Source organism: Engystomops pustulosus, chromosome 4 (genome assembly GCF_040894005.1).
Source record: "Engystomops pustulosus chromosome 4, aEngPut4.maternal, whole genome shotgun sequence".
In the NCBI taxonomy this organism is placed as follows: domain Eukaryota; kingdom Metazoa; phylum Chordata; class Amphibia; order Anura; family Leptodactylidae; genus Engystomops; species Engystomops pustulosus.
In genome coordinates, this window is record NC_092414.1 from 22057409 (window position 1) to 22076543 (window position 19135).

The 19135-nt window shown below is 44.0% G+C and overlaps 1 protein-coding gene across 1 annotated transcript; it reads right to left on the bottom strand.

Annotated features, from left to right (window-relative positions):
• Positions 1-732: 732 nt before the first annotated feature.
• Positions 733-18623, bottom strand: ADRA1B (adrenoceptor alpha 1B). Its single transcript, XM_072145474.1, has 2 exons — positions 17309-18623; positions 733-4346 (listed from the first exon to the last, which is right to left on the bottom strand). The coding sequence occupies exons 1-2, from the start codon at positions 18249-18251 to the stop codon at positions 3931-3933; spliced, it is 1359 nt and encodes a 452-aa protein (XP_072001575.1). The 5' UTR covers positions 18252-18623; the 3' UTR covers positions 733-3930.
• Positions 18624-19135: the final 512 nt, after the last annotated feature.

Sequence of the window (19135 nt, forward strand, 5' to 3'; positions counted from 1 at the left end):
GGTGTGGCTGTACCTCCCACTCATGAATAAGCTGGACAGCTTGAATATGCTAATGACTCATTGGACATTTCACAGGTCATTTGCATACAGCTTTAGGACCTCATTGCTTAGGTTTACAGACATGTAGAGGGACAATGAAGGGATAGAGGCAATGCTCTCTAATGGCAGTTTATGAAAATGTATTTAGTTTAGGGGGGTTATTTTGCCTGACGGGTTCTCTTTAAAGCCCACCTCACCCTTTATGTGCTTCCCCTTTCCCAGCAGCTATGGGCCCCAGAACATGCCCAGTTATGCCCAGTCCTCACGCCAACCCTGTTCTTTCCTATTATGATCCTCACCTGTTTTTGGCTTCTGAAAACTGAACGTGTGAACCCACCCCCAGAATCATGCTGTTACCCATTAAAGCTTGAACAGGCGCAGGCTATAGCGAACACGCAGGCCTGTAACTCCCCACGCTGGCCCAACTCTGCTGCTAGTCGTGTCCACCTGGCGTGGAAACTAGAAATAGTAGCAATGTCTGATGGTTCGCAAGGAATTGCAGTTATTTCAGGACCTGTACACCACAGCGGGCGAGCCCAGATAAATCTCCCCCAGAGACTTTGCTGGATTTCCTCTTGCTCGTCAAGCTGCTCTCTGGATACTGCATGAACAAAATGGACAGACGCACATAAACACCAAATAGTTGTGACAGAATTTACACAAAATTAGAATAACTTTATTGTTACATCTGTTATTTTTACAACGTGGTCATCCGGTAATATCATTGGAAATGATATATAAATAAATTGGACATTTGGCTATTGGTTTGAACGTTCAAGAAGCTTTCCTGCAATAAAAAACTATTCTATACATACAATTCAGAGAGTATTATCTAAGTCAGTAGCTGCTTTCTATCTGAACCCTCCTCCTTTTCTGCTATCTTAGGGTTCTCCCAGCATGAGAGATAATATAGTCCCCAGCGAGGCCATGTGATGCTGTGCTGAGGCATCATGGATTTAATAGCATGATGCCAACTGTCTGGACTGTACCACACAGGCTCTCCACACAGGGGTGTTTATCTCCTATCACAGTCAGTGCTGATGATCAGACCTCTCTGCACGGCCCACGTGATATCGTTAAAAACTTTTGATGATGAAATTAGGTCCTTCATATTTTCATTGTAATGTTTTATGAAATGTTTTTATTTATGTAGGGCTGGGTTATATTCTGAATACAGTATATAGGTGTGTTAAGTATATTAGTCTGGCCCTCTAAAGCCATTCAAATTTCTCATGTTGCCCCATGGGAAAATTACTCGCCCACCCCTGTTATAGATGATGACTGTGCAGCCTCCCAGACAGTATACTTATGGTCACAATAGTGATAGGAAGTACCGCTCTTCTTAGTGAGCTGGTTCATTAGGCTCCGCTCATTAAAAAGAGCCGGCTCTTCTGGCTCCTGAACACCTCCCTATTAAATAGTCCAGCCTTAGTCCAGCCAGTCACCCCAATCCACTCAACTTTCAACCTGATTTTATCGGGTTAAAGGGGGCATGGTGAGTTCATTAGGGGCGGGGTTAAGTGAGCTATCGGCACACTGGAGGGAGCCGACTCACATCATTCAGGCAAAAGAGCCAGCTCGTTCGTGAACTACCTATCACTAGGTCACGTGGATATTTCGAATGATATTAAGAAAAGGATTATCACAATGTCCTCCCAGAAGGAGAGATTGTATAGTCCCTAGTAACCCATTCGATGCTGGATGCTGAGGCATCAACGGATTAAGAGAGACACCATGGAAACCTACACATTGCTTTTCTCAAAGATATTAGGAATGATATACAGTCGGAGGAGGCTTATCACACTGTTATCCTAGCAGGAGAGATAGTATAGTCCCTAGTGAGCCATGTGATGCTGTGCTGAGGCATCATGGAATTGATAACAGACAGAAAACTAGCAGTGAAGATGGTGTTTGAGCTTTTTTTTCTGCTAGAGTGCCTCTTTAAATGTTGATTTCTGCCCTAACACTTAGAGCCATCTATTTTTAGGGACAAACTTTAGTCTTTTCTGACAAGGCGTTTATCTCTATAAATTGATTTTTTTTCTGTAATATTAAGTAATGAATACACCAGAAAAAAACAGACTGCTGTGATGTGTACCAAAGTCACACAATAAATATAATTCAAATACACACAACAACTATACAACCAGGATATTGTGTATTTAACCCTCCCCACCCCCACTCGCATACAAAAATGTCAGGATACCCATGAATACAATAGTTATAGGCTATATAGTACTCCAAATATTCTATTTAACCATTTGTTACCCATGCAGAGAAGCAAGGGGGCGCAAGAGCCAATTCAGCGGATGGGTGGATGTAGGTGACAGACCCTAAACTTACCTAATGATGATGACATCACAGAAAACGGATCGTATTTTTGCAAAAGTTTATGGAAATAGACATTAAAAGTGACATCACTGGTGAACCCCTGCAAATACCTTCCACTTGATATACTAATTGTGCGTCTTTCAGGAAGTATTATGGGTAATTAATGCCCCGCTGAAAGATAGGGGTGTCTGAAATGACGTTACACTACAACCTTTAAAAGTGACTCATCTGAAGTAGAATATGACTCTTCTCACTTCATTTGCATATGGCTTTGGAGGAGATTATTTATAGCTATCTGTTGAGATTTCACATAAAAGAGGGAATTCTAGAAAGGACATTTCATGCCCCACCTGAGGGGGGTAGTAGTGTAACGGGGTAAAATCTGGCCGCAGGTTCCCTTTAAGAAAACACCTTGCTACTCTTAGCTAGTAGGGGTCCCAGCAGGTGTATCCAAATATATACCTTAGACCTATAGGGGGCACTCTGCTTAGCACGAAAACCTAATAACACTCGAAAACTGATCCCACATTATCGTTATGGTAATTAGGTTCCGCATATTAAGTTTTGCTTTGCTGTAACCAATAATCTAATATTCATTTCTTAGATTTTTGGTAAATGAGGCCCAACGTTTCTGCTCATTGGAGGACTTAGCGCATGAATGCTTCAATATTCCTGCGGGGGCGCTGCCGATAAACTGAACACTGCAGCCAGTGGTCTGCAGAGATGATCAACCATGGGTGGTATTATTCATAGTAGACCACGTCCTCAATTGTGTCATTGGACTAGGTATGTAACTGACTCTAGAGCTTCATTTTCTCAATATCTCTCAGTTATAAATGTTTGACAAAAAATTCCTTACACCCGTCTTTATAAAATCTTAAGAAGGCAGTCAAGACGATATACAGTTTGACTGCCTTCTTCCAAACACAGCACCTCCGCAGGTGGTACACGGTACTGCAGCTCATTCCCACGCACTTCAATTAAACTAAGCTGCAATACCGGAACCAACCATTGAGCAGTGGTGGCGCTATTTTGGGGAAAAAAAAATACTTGTGTACCCTCATGGCATAGCTAAGCAGCAATATTTTACTATCCCGTTGTGATTTTACCTGGAGGTGAATGATCCACTTCAATAATGTTAGCACACACGTTTGTCAATCATATAGAAGTAACACAGATCACAGACAAAGCAGCTGCCCTCATATACACTGCGCCATGTAGAGTCCGTCATAAAGAGCTCATTAGTAAAGGCAAGACGGCGCCAACTACTGGTCGTAAGTTACACTGCACATAGAAACATTTCTCCATGGCCATTTGTTTAGTAGTAGTTCTCTTCTTGTAGAAGTTCTCATACATCTGTTCTGATGTTTCCTACTAAATTTAGTCTCGGGTTTTGGATCGCCCCCGTTCACCACAGTTCTACCGTCCTTCAGATGTCCTCTACTGAAGACGGGATCCACCACGCCAAGACAATTCATAGACACGAGTACAAGTCTAATGCTTGAGACTCATTTTTTTTGATCTTGTAGACCCTCAAGAAGATCTCATGAACCTTGTGTATTATAGCCCGAAGGACTTGTGCTCTCCGACGTGTCTTGGATCTGAATCGACGGGAATGTAGGAAGGTTTCCAGCCGTGGCTACTGTTCTCCTTCCGAGGAACTTTGCGCATACAACCCGGGCTGGAAGCCACAGATACCACCGTCTTCTGGCTGCCGTTCATAAAGTTCCTCTCATCCATGGAGCTTTTCCGTGAATGAGTGTAGGTGCTGCTAGTCCGAGGGTGAAACTGGTTTCTCCGGAGACCCGGTCGTCTCTGGTTTCCCCATTGGCACTTTAGGATACGTATGAAGGCTCTCTTAAACTCCTTACTAGAACAGGGGTATATGATGGGGTTGAGGCAGCTGTTGAAGTATCCAAGCCAGAAGATGACTTTTTGCACCGTTAACGGTGGCTCCAATGTTTTGAAGATTGATCCTAGAAAGATTAAAAAAAATGTACAATTATTATTCATTTTTACAAAATAATTTGTGAGATTTTTGGTGCTTAAAGGAAACCTACCATTTGATTTGATGCATTAGGAAGCAAACATACCTTGAGAATGCTGTAGCTACACTGATGCAGGATCATATTTTGGTTAATCCCTGTGCTGAGTGTTTTTGCTGATAAAGCAGATATAACATTGTGATGATGAAGCTCTGTCCCTTCTATGGCTCCTTCAGCGTTTGGTTCAGCACTTCTCCTAGCACATGAGTTTTTCTCTGCAGGAGAAGATGATGCAATCACGGTTCTCCCTGCCAGACAGAATAATCAATTGCTGCACCATCCAGCTGCTGTGTATGAGTGATCCAGCTCAGGTTGATTAGTTATACTTCACTAACCTCCATTTGTAATTACAAGATCAGTGTTGATCAAGACAGCCATGCTGATCCAGCTTTCCCAAGGTCCTGAATGTTATAATTATTGTACTGTTTTATCAGCAAAACCACTGAGCTCAGGGATTAACAAGATATGTTTCTGCATCAGTGTTGCTACAGCATTCTCAAGGTATGTTTGCTTCATAATGCATCAAATCAAATTTTCCTTTATAGGGCTTGAAAAACATGGATGCTTTCTTCCAAAACTAGAACCACACCTGACTATGGTTTGTGTGCCGGTATCATAGAGATGAATCGAGCTGAGTTGTGATACTCATGGTCAGGTGTGGAGCTGTTTTTGGATCTCCAGGCAACCCCTTTAAGGTGGATGGATAAAGAGAGCGGTCCGTATGTTTGACAATAGGTGTCCCATAAGTATTTATCAGAGCTACAAAGTGTTTCTCACTCTGGAGGACCCAAAATGTCTATGGATGATCCAGGGATCTTAATTGGAATTGTGTAATACCCAGTCTTTCCTGTGGTGGTGCTGTAGAGGAAGATGCTCGTTTCCTGATCTCTCAGGATCAGAGATGAGAGACCCCGACGTTCAAGTTCGGGTTCGGCATTCGGGTTCGCCTGTCTGACTCGAATCCCCTAGTTACCATTTGTCGGATTCGCTGTTCAGCGACCAATCCGGCCAGGAAGCCGAACCCGAACTTGAATGTCGGGTTCACTCATCTCTACTCAGGATCCCAACGACATGACACCTCATCAACTTTTTCTTAAAGGCAATGTACCTGCAACCAAGTTACCTCCCAAGTAAAACAACACTGTGTACTCCATTAGGTTTCCAGAAATACATTTCACTTTTCCTAGCAATCTATAATTCTACAGAAATTTTAATTTGATCTTTATGCAAATGAGCTTCTCAGTGCACATAGGGCGTGGCCATTCCTGTTGCTGCACCTGCTTTCGTCTTTCTAGGCTGCCCAGAAGAGGAACTGGAAGACCCCCTCCAAAGGGGGAACCCTAGTTTAACAGGAGCTTTGCTGGTTCAGGAGTAAAATATGATGATCCCTCCCTTTTTTGTGCTTTGCAGTATATTTTGCATCAAAATGACACAAAAGATGCAAAAGTTTTCAATACAAAAACTACTTGTGGGACTTGTGTACACTTTTCAACACGTATACAGCTCAGAAATACAAGGGTAAGGCTCCTTGGTAAATCTGCTGCACCCCACCAGGACATCCAAAAATCTACATCTGAATCTATATTAATGCGAGACTCATTTATGTAATGTCCTGGTCTTGGGCCTTTACGAAATTAACACTTGATAATCTTACCCCATGGGGCTAGTGGGACTGAGGCCCCAACTCAAAGCCAATTATTAGGTGGGTTTCCTCCGGGTCCTCCGGTTTCCTCCCACACTCCAAAACATACTGGTATGTGGATTAGATTGTCAGCCCCATGGGGACAGGGACTGATTTGGCAAGCTCTGTGCAGCGCTGCGGAATCTGTGTGCGCTATATACATAAAGACTTATTATTATTATTATTATTATTATTATTAGGGCCCTATTCACACTTAGGGATTGCATACTTCTTCCCCTGGTTAGGTTGCACGGAACCACACTGCCACCAAGTGGCTGAAATAGGCTATTACAGTGCAATGTTATTAATATATAATTTATATTTGTGACTTGAGATGAGTGAACCCAACGTTCAGGTTCAGTGTTCGGGATCGGCCGCACAACCCGGACTCATCGCCACGTTCACTGCATTTGGAATTTTATTTCCCGCTTTACAGTACACGGCACAGAAACTTAAATACCACCACTAGGAAGTACAATTTTGTTACGCAGAAAACAAGCCATTCCAAGCTGAGTGCATGGAAAAATAAAAAATTTATAGATTTTTGCGAAGAAGGGGAGCTAAAAACGGAAAGGTAAAATCGAAAAAGCGCACAAAACCAGAAAAAAAAGCTAATTCCCACCAAAGAAACCTGTGAAAAAAAAGATTAGAAAGATAGATTTTAGACATATGGAGGAGAAGAATATTAGATACATATGTAGTTAATAAGTATTGATATGCAGACAGGGAATAGATAAAAAGATCCATGAAGAGATGTTTTGCAGGTAGCTGTTGTACTTGATGGCGTTCCCCACAAGGTGGCGGTGTTGCCGACCTCTCGCCTACTGCCTGTGATGAGTAGAGTAAATCCGTCTCATTAAGACACTTGATTGCGGTTAATAAAAAAAACAAACAAAAATCAGATGATTTATTATGTCCAGTCTGTCACTGATTCTACCAAGAACATGAGATAATGACATCCTGGAGCTTTGTTTAACAATTTCCCATATTTGGACACGTCATTTTGATTTTTCCTAAATAGATTATGATGACGAGTATAATTAAAGCTGGGGTCGTCCTGTAGCCATGGCCGTACTGTATTACTTTGTTGCCTCTACAATTGCAAATGTAGTTACTTCAGTAAAAATGTCTTACCATATTGTGTATGCAGCTCCTAGGCAGTCCTATGTGTCTCCGTGGTTACAGACTACAAACAAACTTTGTGTAGTCTGATCCTTACATATGACCCCCTCTTCTTGGCAGTGACAACTTATGGCCACTATAAAGAGCACAAAACCATCTCCATCCAGCTCAGTGCGATCATCAATCACAATTCCTGGACAACCCCTTTAATCTAACTCACTGATTTCAGGGACGGGTCTGATAAGTTATGTGTATGGGAACATCCCAACAGATGGCAGGATCATCATTCCAGTATTTTAATGCTTGAACAATAAGCCATTGTATAATGAATGCTAGCGGGCTGGATTTGTTGTAGATGACGAAGTCGAGTCAAGCATGATAAACCATGGACACTTACTCCAAGATCCAGGCACTGTGACTATTGTTATATAAAATTATGCTAATGAGCCTGAAGGGCTCTGTTAGGTGTAACCAGAGCCCATCTGTGTTGCAGGTTCATAGGCTGCTACACTGTGCAGGAAGACTTCACCCACCCTCCCACTGTGTGAGATTACAGCAGGCAAATGGGGGGACGGAGTGCTGAGGGGGAGGGAGACAGTGTAACAGCCTGTGAAGCTGCAGCACTTAGGGGTTCTGGAATGCCCCTTATTAGTATAATTTTAAAAGCTGTTTTTAGAAGTAAGAGGCCAGGGATAACAAATATAATAAGATTACCACAGTTACGGTCCCTGGATCTATGAGTAAGTGTCCCTGGCTTATCTTTGGTGGATATTGTTGGTAAATTCTCCTTCGGCTACATTCACACTGCCGTTGCCCGCCCGTACCGTACCATAGCGGGCAACGGCAGTGCACGGGGAGAGGAGGAGGAGGTGAGCGCAGCTCACCCCTGCCCCTCTCCATAGAGATACATGGCGCACGGGAAAAGATAGGACAGGTCCGGGTACCGCTCCCGTAGGGCGATGTGCGCCCATTGCCGTCTATGGAGGACGTATATATACGGTAGTGTGAATGTAGCCTTAAAATGGTTACAAACATGGCTGCTTTTATCCAAAAACATTGCCTCTTCTGACCATGGGTAGTGGGCAGTATTGCAACTAAGCTCCACACCATTTCCATAATCATGTGTGGCGTTGTTTTTGGAAGCAGCCATGTTTTTGAACCTCTGAACAATCCCCTTTAAGATAGCTCTATACTCTCCCTATAGTGCATAAAGCCACCTATAGACCTGAATAGAATTTCTTGGACGGGTTAGACAAGTAAAGGAGTGGAACAGAAAAGAACAGTCAAAGGTTGAAGCAATCTACACATGAGGTCTACACATCTCCGACCTTACCCTCTGCTAGTCGGCTAGATACATATGTATAGCAAGGTGTAAGGGCAGTATAAGGGGAAGAGTCATGATATTGGATACATTTTAACTTTTGAATATTAGAATTGAACATTAGCGTTAACACTTACCTCCTCTTCAGTAAGTTGGCACACCGGTATTAGTACGCCCGGGAGGCAAACATTCCCATCTATTTTTGCCCAAAGTAATGAATCACAAGTAACGTTTTGTGTCACCTCCCGACATCTTAAAATAAATCATTGGCCGGGATTTATCTGTGTGTATCTGTCTCCAGGGGTCGGTTTAGTTACGAGGCAGAGTTTGGACAGTTTTGTTTAAATTGGAGCAGTTTTCGATGATACATTTCTAAGCCGCGTGAGATTATTCGAGATATAAAACACTTCCTCAGTCACCTATTAAGCCGCAGGTCGGGCCTGGCGCCAGCGGAAGGGCTAACGGCTTCTAGGGGGCTATCGCATTGAGGTGGACGCTGCCGAAAGCCGAACGAGGTCATTTGTTAAAGGGGTTGTCCTGACCCCTAAAAACCTAAGATTTCCCTAGAAATCCAAAGTGCGCCTTATAGTCCGGTGCGCCCTATAGGAGGGCAGTGGAGGGCCCTATAGGAGGGCAGTGACAGGAGGAGGGCAGCGGACCCTACTTACATAGGTCCCCGCTACCGGAGACCGGAGACAGCAGATCTCCAGCGGGAACTGCAGACCACGCAGTCTGCAGTTCCCGCTGGAGATCTGCTGTCTCCGGTAGCAGGGACCTATGTAAGTATTGTCCGCTGCCCTCCTCCACCTGAACGGACCCCCATCTCCCTAGGGAGACCGCTTACCTTTTGCCGGGACCTCTCCGCTCGGTTTTGAAGCCACGCCCCTGGACCTCTGCCACGCCCCCGGACCCTGCTCCTTATAGTCCGGTGCGCCTTATATATGGATTTAATTCCATATATAAGGCCTTTATCACTAATGCGCCTTATAGTCCGGTGCGCCTAATAGCCCGCAAAATAAGGTATATATATAGATCTAAGGTTTTGAAGTAATATACAGCTCATACATACCTTCTCTGGTGCCGGCTGTGCACCTGCTACAGCTTGCTACTGCTGCTCTAGAAGGCACGTTGTCATTGACGCTGCATCACCACCAACCTCTGTATACAAATAGACAATCTCCGGTACCTGATGATAACCTCATTAAATGTGAACTGTAGTATGAAACCCACATGTAAATGTGGACCTATACAGGGAACCTATCAGGAGGATTCGAGACACTAAACCATCCACAGGATAAACACAGCAATATGGGAACCATCTCTGGTGCTCCCAGAGACAGGGAAGGACACCGGCTCCTACACATGTGTAACAAAAACAGGTAGTACTACATTGGCTTTACTAAGAACAGTGATGAGTATATGTGATCATTATGTCTTAGGACTCTCTCACATTGGTGCTGTTTTTCACATCTGTGGTCACAAAGCCATTGATTTCTATGGGTGTTTTCACATTGGCTTCTATTTTCACTTATCCGTTGTCCGTGGAAAAAATTATGATTATGATTTCCGTCGCGTGTATGCCAGCGGCAATGCGCCACAATCCGATTGCATGCGGGGCAATACAGGGAAAAACGTCGCAAATCGGAAATATTCAGGTAACACGTCGGGAAAACGCGAATCGGGCCCTTAGTAAATGACCCCCACTGACTTCTAGTTCATAGCGACCTGTGGGTTGTGTCATGTCCCAATTCGCTCCGATAGGTTTCCTTGAAGGTTGATGTTCGTAGATTCGTAGGTTTACATCGGGTGTGCCCTAAAGAGAATCCATGCAGAATCCTCAAATATAAATGTACATCCTCAAATCCTTTAGGTTCTAAAATAGGTACAATGAAAGAGTGTACCACCAGCTGGAACCCAGGGTAGTGCCCAACAGGCTTATAACTCTGATGGCTGCTGACCTGTATTGTGCATCTAAGGCGTTTGGTGCCTTCAGGACTTGACAAAGAAAGAAGGAAGGTGTCCAACTGCAAAAATATGTAAGAGCTCCACCTTTAGTGTAACCATGAAACCAATTCCCCTAAAGGGATATTCCCATGCAGACAAGATTCTTAAATCTACTCAGGATAATAAAATAACACATTCTCTAATTCACTGTTATCAACAAAAATACAGGCGGTCCCCTACTTAAGAACACCTGACTTACAGACGACTCCTAGTTACAAACGGACCTCTGGATGTTGGTAATTTACTGTACTTTAGTCCTAGGCTACAATAATCAGCTATAACAGTTATCACAGGTGTCTCTAATGAAGCTTTATTGTTAATTTTGGTTCTTACGACAAGCCAACATTTTTAAAACCCAATAGTCACATGGACCCAAAAAAATTCTGGCAGGGGTTACAATTATAAAATATACGGTCCCGACTTACATACAAATTCATCTTAAGAACAAACCTACGGAACCTATCCTGTACGTAACCCGGGGACTGCCTGTACAACATTTTCAACTGTATCTATCTGTCCTGATGTTTACATATTGGTTGTCCCTGGATACAACCAGAAACTGCTAACTATGGACATGCACACCCTATCCAGCAGCAGCTCTACAGACAAGATAAGCTCTGGATCCGAAGGGAGGGGGCATAGCAGTGCTGACTGTGTTTTATAGGTGAGGTAGCAGTCTGACTGTATGATTGTGTCATATATCCATCGCATGACTCTAATGTGTCTCATCTCTTTTTTTCTATGTGACAAATACTAGTAGGAAGTTCAGAAGCTAAAAGAAATTGTAGCTAAACCCTGTACCATGATAATCTAAGCACATTGTCAGCACACAGAATCTCATAGCACAGAGGAATCGTGAAGTGCCTGCTCAGAGAGTCCCCGCTCACACTCTGGAATATTACATTGACCATCACTGAGTGACAGGAGCTAAAACAGAAATAAAACTGAGGAAATTATCCTCTAATTAAAAACTATGTTATTGTGTAAACATCACTAGGGGATTAAAATGTGAGAACTTTCTTCCATGGGCAAACCCCTTTAAGTAAGGTTGTTATCATCATGCCAGTACCTTTAGTATATAGACTCCATCTAATAGTCCATCAAGTGGGCCCCCAGATATTCCACTCATAGGTCCAAAGATACCCATAAGGTCTGTCCTCCTGGGGTTACTCTCTATAACTGTTCTGAATCCACCCCTGAATGGACCAGAACAATGTCCTATTATTAATTTAAGCAGAAGACGGATTGGATTTGTTTGCCACTACACTGCTTGCCTCTAGGGAGTAAACACCCAAAGTAAGCAACACTTCTGGAGCGGTGGCCATGCTGGCCCACTACATCGCTGCTACGGGGCTCCTGCGTGGGAGGTCATTTACTCATAGGCCACAAATATGGGACCCACAGGTTTTGGAGCCTATAACATTAGGGAATAGTTATGGGATGTATTTGGGGCAAGCACACACCAAGTCCTCCTACCACAGATGGTGTAAATAGCACCAGGCAGGAGCACCGTTTCAGCATTGGTAGGGGATCCCCTCCTCCCCTGTACCAATAATCTGGGATCCCAGCCCTTAATAAGAGACTGGAATTGAATTCTCCATCCCCGCACCAGACAATTTATTTTACAAATTGATCATCGGCTCGATGTGTTCCTGGCTGTTATTAATTGAGTAAAATGACAGAACTGCGTGGGAGACGGTTAATTCAGTGAGGATAAATGGGTTACACACATGCGGACAATATTTCCTTAAAGGGGTATTCCAATCTTAAACATGAAAGGCAAATTTACAGTAGGTACCGTATGGGTACTGGTGCCGATGCTATGACTGAGAGAGCCAACCCACCAGACCTACCATGAGTCCATTCATATGTGGAGCATGCGGACCTCAGTACATATGGTCACTGGGGGAACCAATATTAAAGCCACCATTGGCCGAACACTAAGCATAAGGTATGTGTCCAGTTTTTCCCATGCAACAGCGAATCTTATGTCCAAAGGCTGTGTAATATTGCAGGTTACGTTAGAATTATGCTACACTAATACCAGACACAACCTATAAACACAGGGGGCGCTCTTTCTGAAGGAAAAATACACTATTCTTTCTCATTTCATTAGATGTTCATATAGTGTACAGGTGTCTACATATAGGGGTACAGGTGACTGGGTACTAGTGCCTTATGTACAGGTTGGCCAGGTGCCTACTTCCTGGGGTATCGGTGCCTGGTGTACAGGTTGGGCTGGTGCCTACTAACTGAGGTAGTGTTGCCTTTTGACTTGTGTATAGCTGCATCAAGACTACTGTACACTTGAGATTGGTGTACATGTAACTGGTGTACAGTGACTATTGTGGTGCTGCCTGGTGTACTGGTGACTGCTATACTGGTGCCTAGTGTACTGGTGACTGCTATACTGGTGCCTGGTGTACTGGTGACTGCTATACTGGTGCCTGGTGTACAGGTGACTGCTATACTGATGCCTGGTGTACAGTTGACTCCTATACTGGTGCCTGGTGTACAGGTGACTGCTATACTGGTGCCTAGTGTACTGATGACTGCTATACTGGTGCCTAGTGTACTGATGACTGCTATACTGGTGCCTGGTGTACTGGTGACTGCTATACTGATGCCTGGTGTACAGTTGACTCCTATACTGGTGCCTGGTGTACAGGTGACTGCTATACTGGTGCCTGGTGTACTGGTCCTGGTGTCATGTTGTCTTCTGACTGCTGTACTGGTGCCTGGTGTACAGTGATTAGTGTGATGGTGCCTGGTGTACAGGTGACTGCTGTACTGGTGCCTGGTTTACAGGTGACTACTATACAGTGCCTGTGTGTACAGTGACTCGTCAGCTGGTGTACTTGTGTCATGTTGTCTTCTGACTGGTGTACTGGTGCCTGGTGTCATGTTGTCTTCTGACTGATGACTGGTGTACTGGTGCCTGCAGTACTGGTGCCTGGTGTCATGTTGTCTTCTGACTGATGACTGGTGTACTGGTGCCTGCAGTACTGGTGTCTGGTGTCATGTTGTCTTCTGACTGATGACTGGTGTACTGGTGCCTGCAGTACTGGTGCCTGGTGTCATGTTGTCTTCTGACTGATGACTGGTGTACTGGTGCCTGCAGTACTGGGGCCTGGTGTCATGTTGTCTTCTGACTGATGACTGGTGTACTGGTGCCTGCAGTACTGGTGCCTGGTGTCATGTTGTCTTCTGACTGGTGTACTGGTGCCTGCAGTACTGGTGCCTGGTGTCATGTTGTCCTCTGACTGGTGACTGGTGTACTAGTGCCTGGTGTCATGTTGTCCTCTGACTGGTGACTGCTGTACTGGTGCCTGGTGTCATGTTGTCTTCTGACTGGTGACTGCTGTACTGGTGCCTGGTTTACAGGTGACTACTATATAGTGCCTGGTGTACAGTGACTAGTCAGCTGGTGTCATGTTGTCTTCTGACTGGTGTACTGGTGCCTGGTGTCATGTTGTCTTCTGACTGGTGACTGGTGTACTGGTGCCTGCAGTACTGGTGCCTGGTGTCATGTTGTCCTCTGACTGGTGACTGCTGTACTGGTGCCTGGTGTCATGTTGTCCTCTGACTGGTGACTGCTGTACTGGTGCCTGGTTTACAGGTGACTACTATATAGTGCCTGGTGTACAGTGACTAGTCAGCTGGTGTCATGTTGTCTTCTGACTGTTGTACTGGTGCCTGGTGTCATGTTGTCCTCTGACTGGTGACTGCTGTACTGGTGCCTGGTTTACAGGTGACTACTATATAGTGCCTGGTGTACAGTGACTAGTCAGCTGGTGTCATGTTGTCTTCTGACTGTTGTACTGGTGCCTGGTGTCATGTTGTCTTCTGACTGGTGACTGGTGTACTGGTGCCTGTTGAGTGCAGCATAACACTGACATCCAACAGGACTGTAGAGAGCAAAGAAAAAGGGACAAAAGTGGGTATAGTGATGTGATGCCTCAAATAATAAAAAAAAATGTATAATTAAACAATAATTAAAACAAAATTACATGATCTAATATATGGACATATAGGGGCACATTTACCTACCCGTCCCGCTGACACCGCCGATCCGGAATGTCCGACGAGAATTCGGGTGTTCCGCGATTCACTAAGATCGTGCGTCCAATTTCCTGCATGTGTCGCTTCCCCCTCTGAGGTCCGCCGGACTTCACCTTTTTCTTCCTGGTGCATGTGAGTGCTGATCTTGCGACACAATTTGCTTTTTAAATTTCGCGGTTTGTCCCAATCAGTCAGGTTGTCCGACGTCCACGCCCCCCGATTTGTGTCGCATGCAAGCCGGCGCCGATGCGACACAATCCGTGCACCAAAAACCTGGGGTAATTCAGTGCAAAACAGAAAAAAATCAAGGAACCCGACGAAAATGCGGTGTTCGGACCCTTAGTAAATGTGCTCCATACTGTAAGACACTGCAGCCATAATAATTTTTCTGTGAAATCTACCCATTAGTGCGCTGTGTGTAATACTAATCTTGTTTCTAATAGGACTAATATCAAAAGTCAGTCACTTGCCGTTGCCTAAATGCATCACCTCTGGTATTAACACCACCTTCAGAACATTGTTCCATCATCCCGGTCCTGTGGGTCGGTCACTGACTGTCTCATGCAGCCGAGAATGAATGGAGAGATGACTGTGGATGTGTGTAACTCTGTTCCCTCCTCTCTATGGGAGCTATAGCTGGGGATGTGTGTCTGGTGAAGTGAATGGAGAGTATGGGATGGGGGTCTGGGTTAGTCTGGGTTACTCTAGGGCAGTGATGGCGAACGTTTTAGAGACCGAGTGCCCAAACTACAACAAAGACCCGCTTATTTATCGCAAAGTGCCAACACAGAAATTTTATTTGTGATTTATACTCCCTTCTCTGTCACAGTTTTCATTGATACCAGCCCCTGAAGACAACAATAAAGCAGAAAATAGTCCCAGGTACAGCTGTCACTTTAAAATAGCTCTGTGCACAGCAAGTCCTGGGCTGTCTGGGACTGCAGGAAGATGCCTGGAGTCATCTCTGGTGATGGCCTGAGTGCCCATAGAAAGGGATCCGAGTGCCACCTCTGGCACCAGTGCCATAGGTTAGCCATCACTGCTCTAGGGTATGGGTAACTCTGGGTTACTCAGGGGTCTGGGTAACTCTGGGTTGTTCTGAACCTGCATCTATGACAAATGTATAGGTGTGAATATGTCATACATTTTTATAATGTGCAATCCCACAATGGTCAGTGTTCTCCCACCGGTGGCACAGGTACCACTCCCAATGCTGGGATGTGTAGTTTCGTAACTACTAGACAGCCACAAGCTTAATAAAGTATTAAAAGAAACTTTCCCTATCCCAACACTTTTCATTATTGAGATTTGTGCAATAACTGACCCCTGGGAATACGTCCTTAAACGTGATAAGCCTATTAGTCACCCTATATACAGATCGCTATGTCCTGCGTACACTGTGTGTCACATGCTGCTGCGTCCCAGCATCAAATATTTCCTCCGAAATCCTGTGCTACGTAATCATTAACAATCTGAGCTTTTACCTTTATTTGGTAAATATGAGATGGAACGCCGGGGGTTAATTACCAGCGAGGGACATTTGCTGTATCTCTCAAAAAATCTCTGCATAGGTCGGTCAATCATTAGCCTATGGTCCGAGAGAAGCAAAAGTTTACCAAAAGTGTCAGATTTTACATAAATTCTAAGCATTTCCCAACTCCTTGGTCTTGTAATGGGGTGGTCTGCTGATGAAGGGGGGTGCGGGGCAGCTTCCATAGAGTATTATGGGGGGGGGGGTCGGACACTGAAAAAAACGCTTTTTTGTATTGAGGTGGTTTCACTGTATATGTAAATCTCCGTAGACTTGAAAAGATCTAAAATTTCCTAATATAATTTGAATCCCTAGTTTAGAGATCTCTGCTTGCTGTCAATGAATAACCACACTCCTAAATGTACCTGATATCTGATCCGGTCCTCAGCAGTAAGATTCGCATCAATGTATCAGATGAAAGCAGGACTAGATAGCTACAACATTTCAGACTTCAAACTGATGCAATGCACCAAACAAGTAAGGTTCGGGGACATTGAGCGTCTTCTAAATAGGATACAATGTATCCACAGGACTAGAGATGCCATGTGGGAATATTCTCATTCATTGACAACAAGCACTTGTCTTTAAAATGAGTGAACTTAAAATTGTTGAAGAAGATTTCATTCATAAAGTGATACAAGGGATTGTCCTAAAGATCCAAGTTCTATAAAATTCTACACCTTCAATGGTCTCTTGGACTATGAATGATACATTCACTACTTCTCCGTTCAAGAGGAGGACACAGGACCCTTGTTCTTCTGATCGGTGGGACTCCCAGTGGAGTTTGGGGTGACCACTTAAGGTTTTATGTGAAGATCTCACATAACAACTGGCAACATCTTCTGATCCTACAGACACGATTGAAGACAACTTCTCATCTTCAACTTGTTTACTATCTTGGAAGAGACTTTGAATATCTTTGAAGGGATTGTCACCATGTCTGGTGAGAAGTTCCAAAGCGTCCAAGCAATTTTTTGGAAAAAATAATTAGTTTCTTGGAACTAGAAAAATGTGATAAGTGACATATCTGTTTATTTGGTTGCAGAGTTACTTCACCCCACAGAGGAGTCTTTAACACACTAAGATCTCAAAAAATAATTTGAAGAGGTCATAGAAACCTTCCTACAAAGATAGACCTATTTATATAAAAAAAAAATGGAACAAACACTTACCTAATGGCAAAGATGTGAAGAATGGTAGCCAGCATAAGATGAACAAGCCCACCACAATCCCCAAAGTCTTGGCAGCCTTCTTCTCCCTGGAGAACTTGAGTAATTTGAGAGATAAGGAACTACGAGGCTGTTGGTTCTTGTTCTTGCTGTTTGGGGATCCATCATTCGTGTTCCTACAGTGAATTCTCAAAGTCAACTCCTTGGAGTCCGTTCTTTCTTTCATGACACCTGCTTCCAAGTTCTTGGTGATCCTCTTGGCAACTACGTAGACTCTACAATACATCACTAAGATGACAATCAAGGGGATAAAGAAGGAAGTCAAGGAGGAGAATATGGCATAGAAAGGTTCTGTGGTGATCTCACACTCAAGAGCATCAGTAACATGCTGCTGCTTCCACCCTAGTAATGGTCCAATGGAGATCACTATGGACAGGACCCAGACACCAAACAAGACTAGCAGGACCCTCTTCCTGGTCACTATGGTGGGGTATTGAAGAGAGTAACGCACGCCAATGTACCTGTCAATAGAAATTGCGCAAAGACTGAAGATGGAGGCCGTACAGCATAGGACATCCATGGCAGCCCAGATGTCACAAAATATCCTGCCAAAGACCCAGTAGCTGATAATCTCAAGGGTAGCAGAGAAGGGTAGCACTGTGGTGCTTAGCAACAAATCTGCAATGGCCAAGTTGACAATCAAATAGTTGGTCGGGATCCTCAGCTGCCGGTTGGTGACCACAGAGATGATGACCATAATGTTGCCCACTATGGCCACACAAATGAAGGCTCCAAGAGTGAATCCAAGGATCACAGCCCTGGTGAGGTCTATAGGTAAAGTACCATTGGGGAAAGTATGGTTATAAGGTGAGGAACTTCTGTTATTCCATGCCAAAGTCTCAAGAAGTGAGGCGTTCTCACCGGGCATCTCCAAATGGTCTTCCATGGTTGTATGGCTGGCACTCAGAAGCAGGCAATGTCACTCTAAAGTGATAGAAGAGTAGCTAAGAGCATTGTGAAGTCACCCAAACAGTCAGGGAGGAAAGACATGCCCAACTTCTTCTTCTTCTGAGGAGACTTCTATGTTCTTTGCAGGGTTGTACCTGGGGATGAGTGATTTCTGGAAGCCACTGGTGGGGATCCTTGTTGGAGATGGTCAGGAAGGCTGAGCTGTAGGTGGGATGACATGCTGCTCCTCTAACTGCACGTCTTGAGACATAAGCTTTTAGCAGCTGCCTTTCTCTGAAGTGACATCACTGCAAATATGCCAGGTTCTTACAGATGGCCACTAGAGGGCCCAACTAGTCAGAGGAAACCTCCTGATATGACTGCTGGGGAGTAGGTGACAACTGCAGACAGACAGGGATCCAGGATTTTAATTATCATCTTCTTTGCCTGAGGGTCAGCTCCACATGACACAGGATAGGCTCAGGCCACCTCAGTGATTTAGTGGTTAAGTGCTGGGGGACAGCCAGGTCTGGAGTATTGTTCATGGGTTACAGGTTTTTATGTGTTTTAGTTTGTCTAAGTTTTTTTAATTTCATAGACAGATTTAAACATGGATACAAAGTAGATTATGGTGGCATATATAATATATATATATAAGAGATACAGATAATACATACATAACCATACACTAATTAGATAAGATGGAAAGATAGATAGATATGAGATAGATAGATAGATAGATAGATAGATAGATAGATAGATAGATAGATAGATAGATATGAGATAGATAGATAGATAGATGTGAGATAGATATATAGATAGATATAAGATAGATTATTGATATATAGATACATTGATAGATGGATAAATAGGAGATAGATA

Excerpts from the sequence above, each read along its gene's own strand:
- ADRA1B (XM_072145474.1), bottom strand. The coding sequence starts at position 18,251 with ATGGAAGACCATTTGGAGATGCCCGGTGAGAACGCCTCACTTCTTGAG. Across the intron at positions 4,347-17,308 it reads CTTCACATCTTTGCCATTAG|GATCAATCTTCAAAACATTG; the intron begins GTAAGTGTTTGT and ends TAATCTTTCTAG.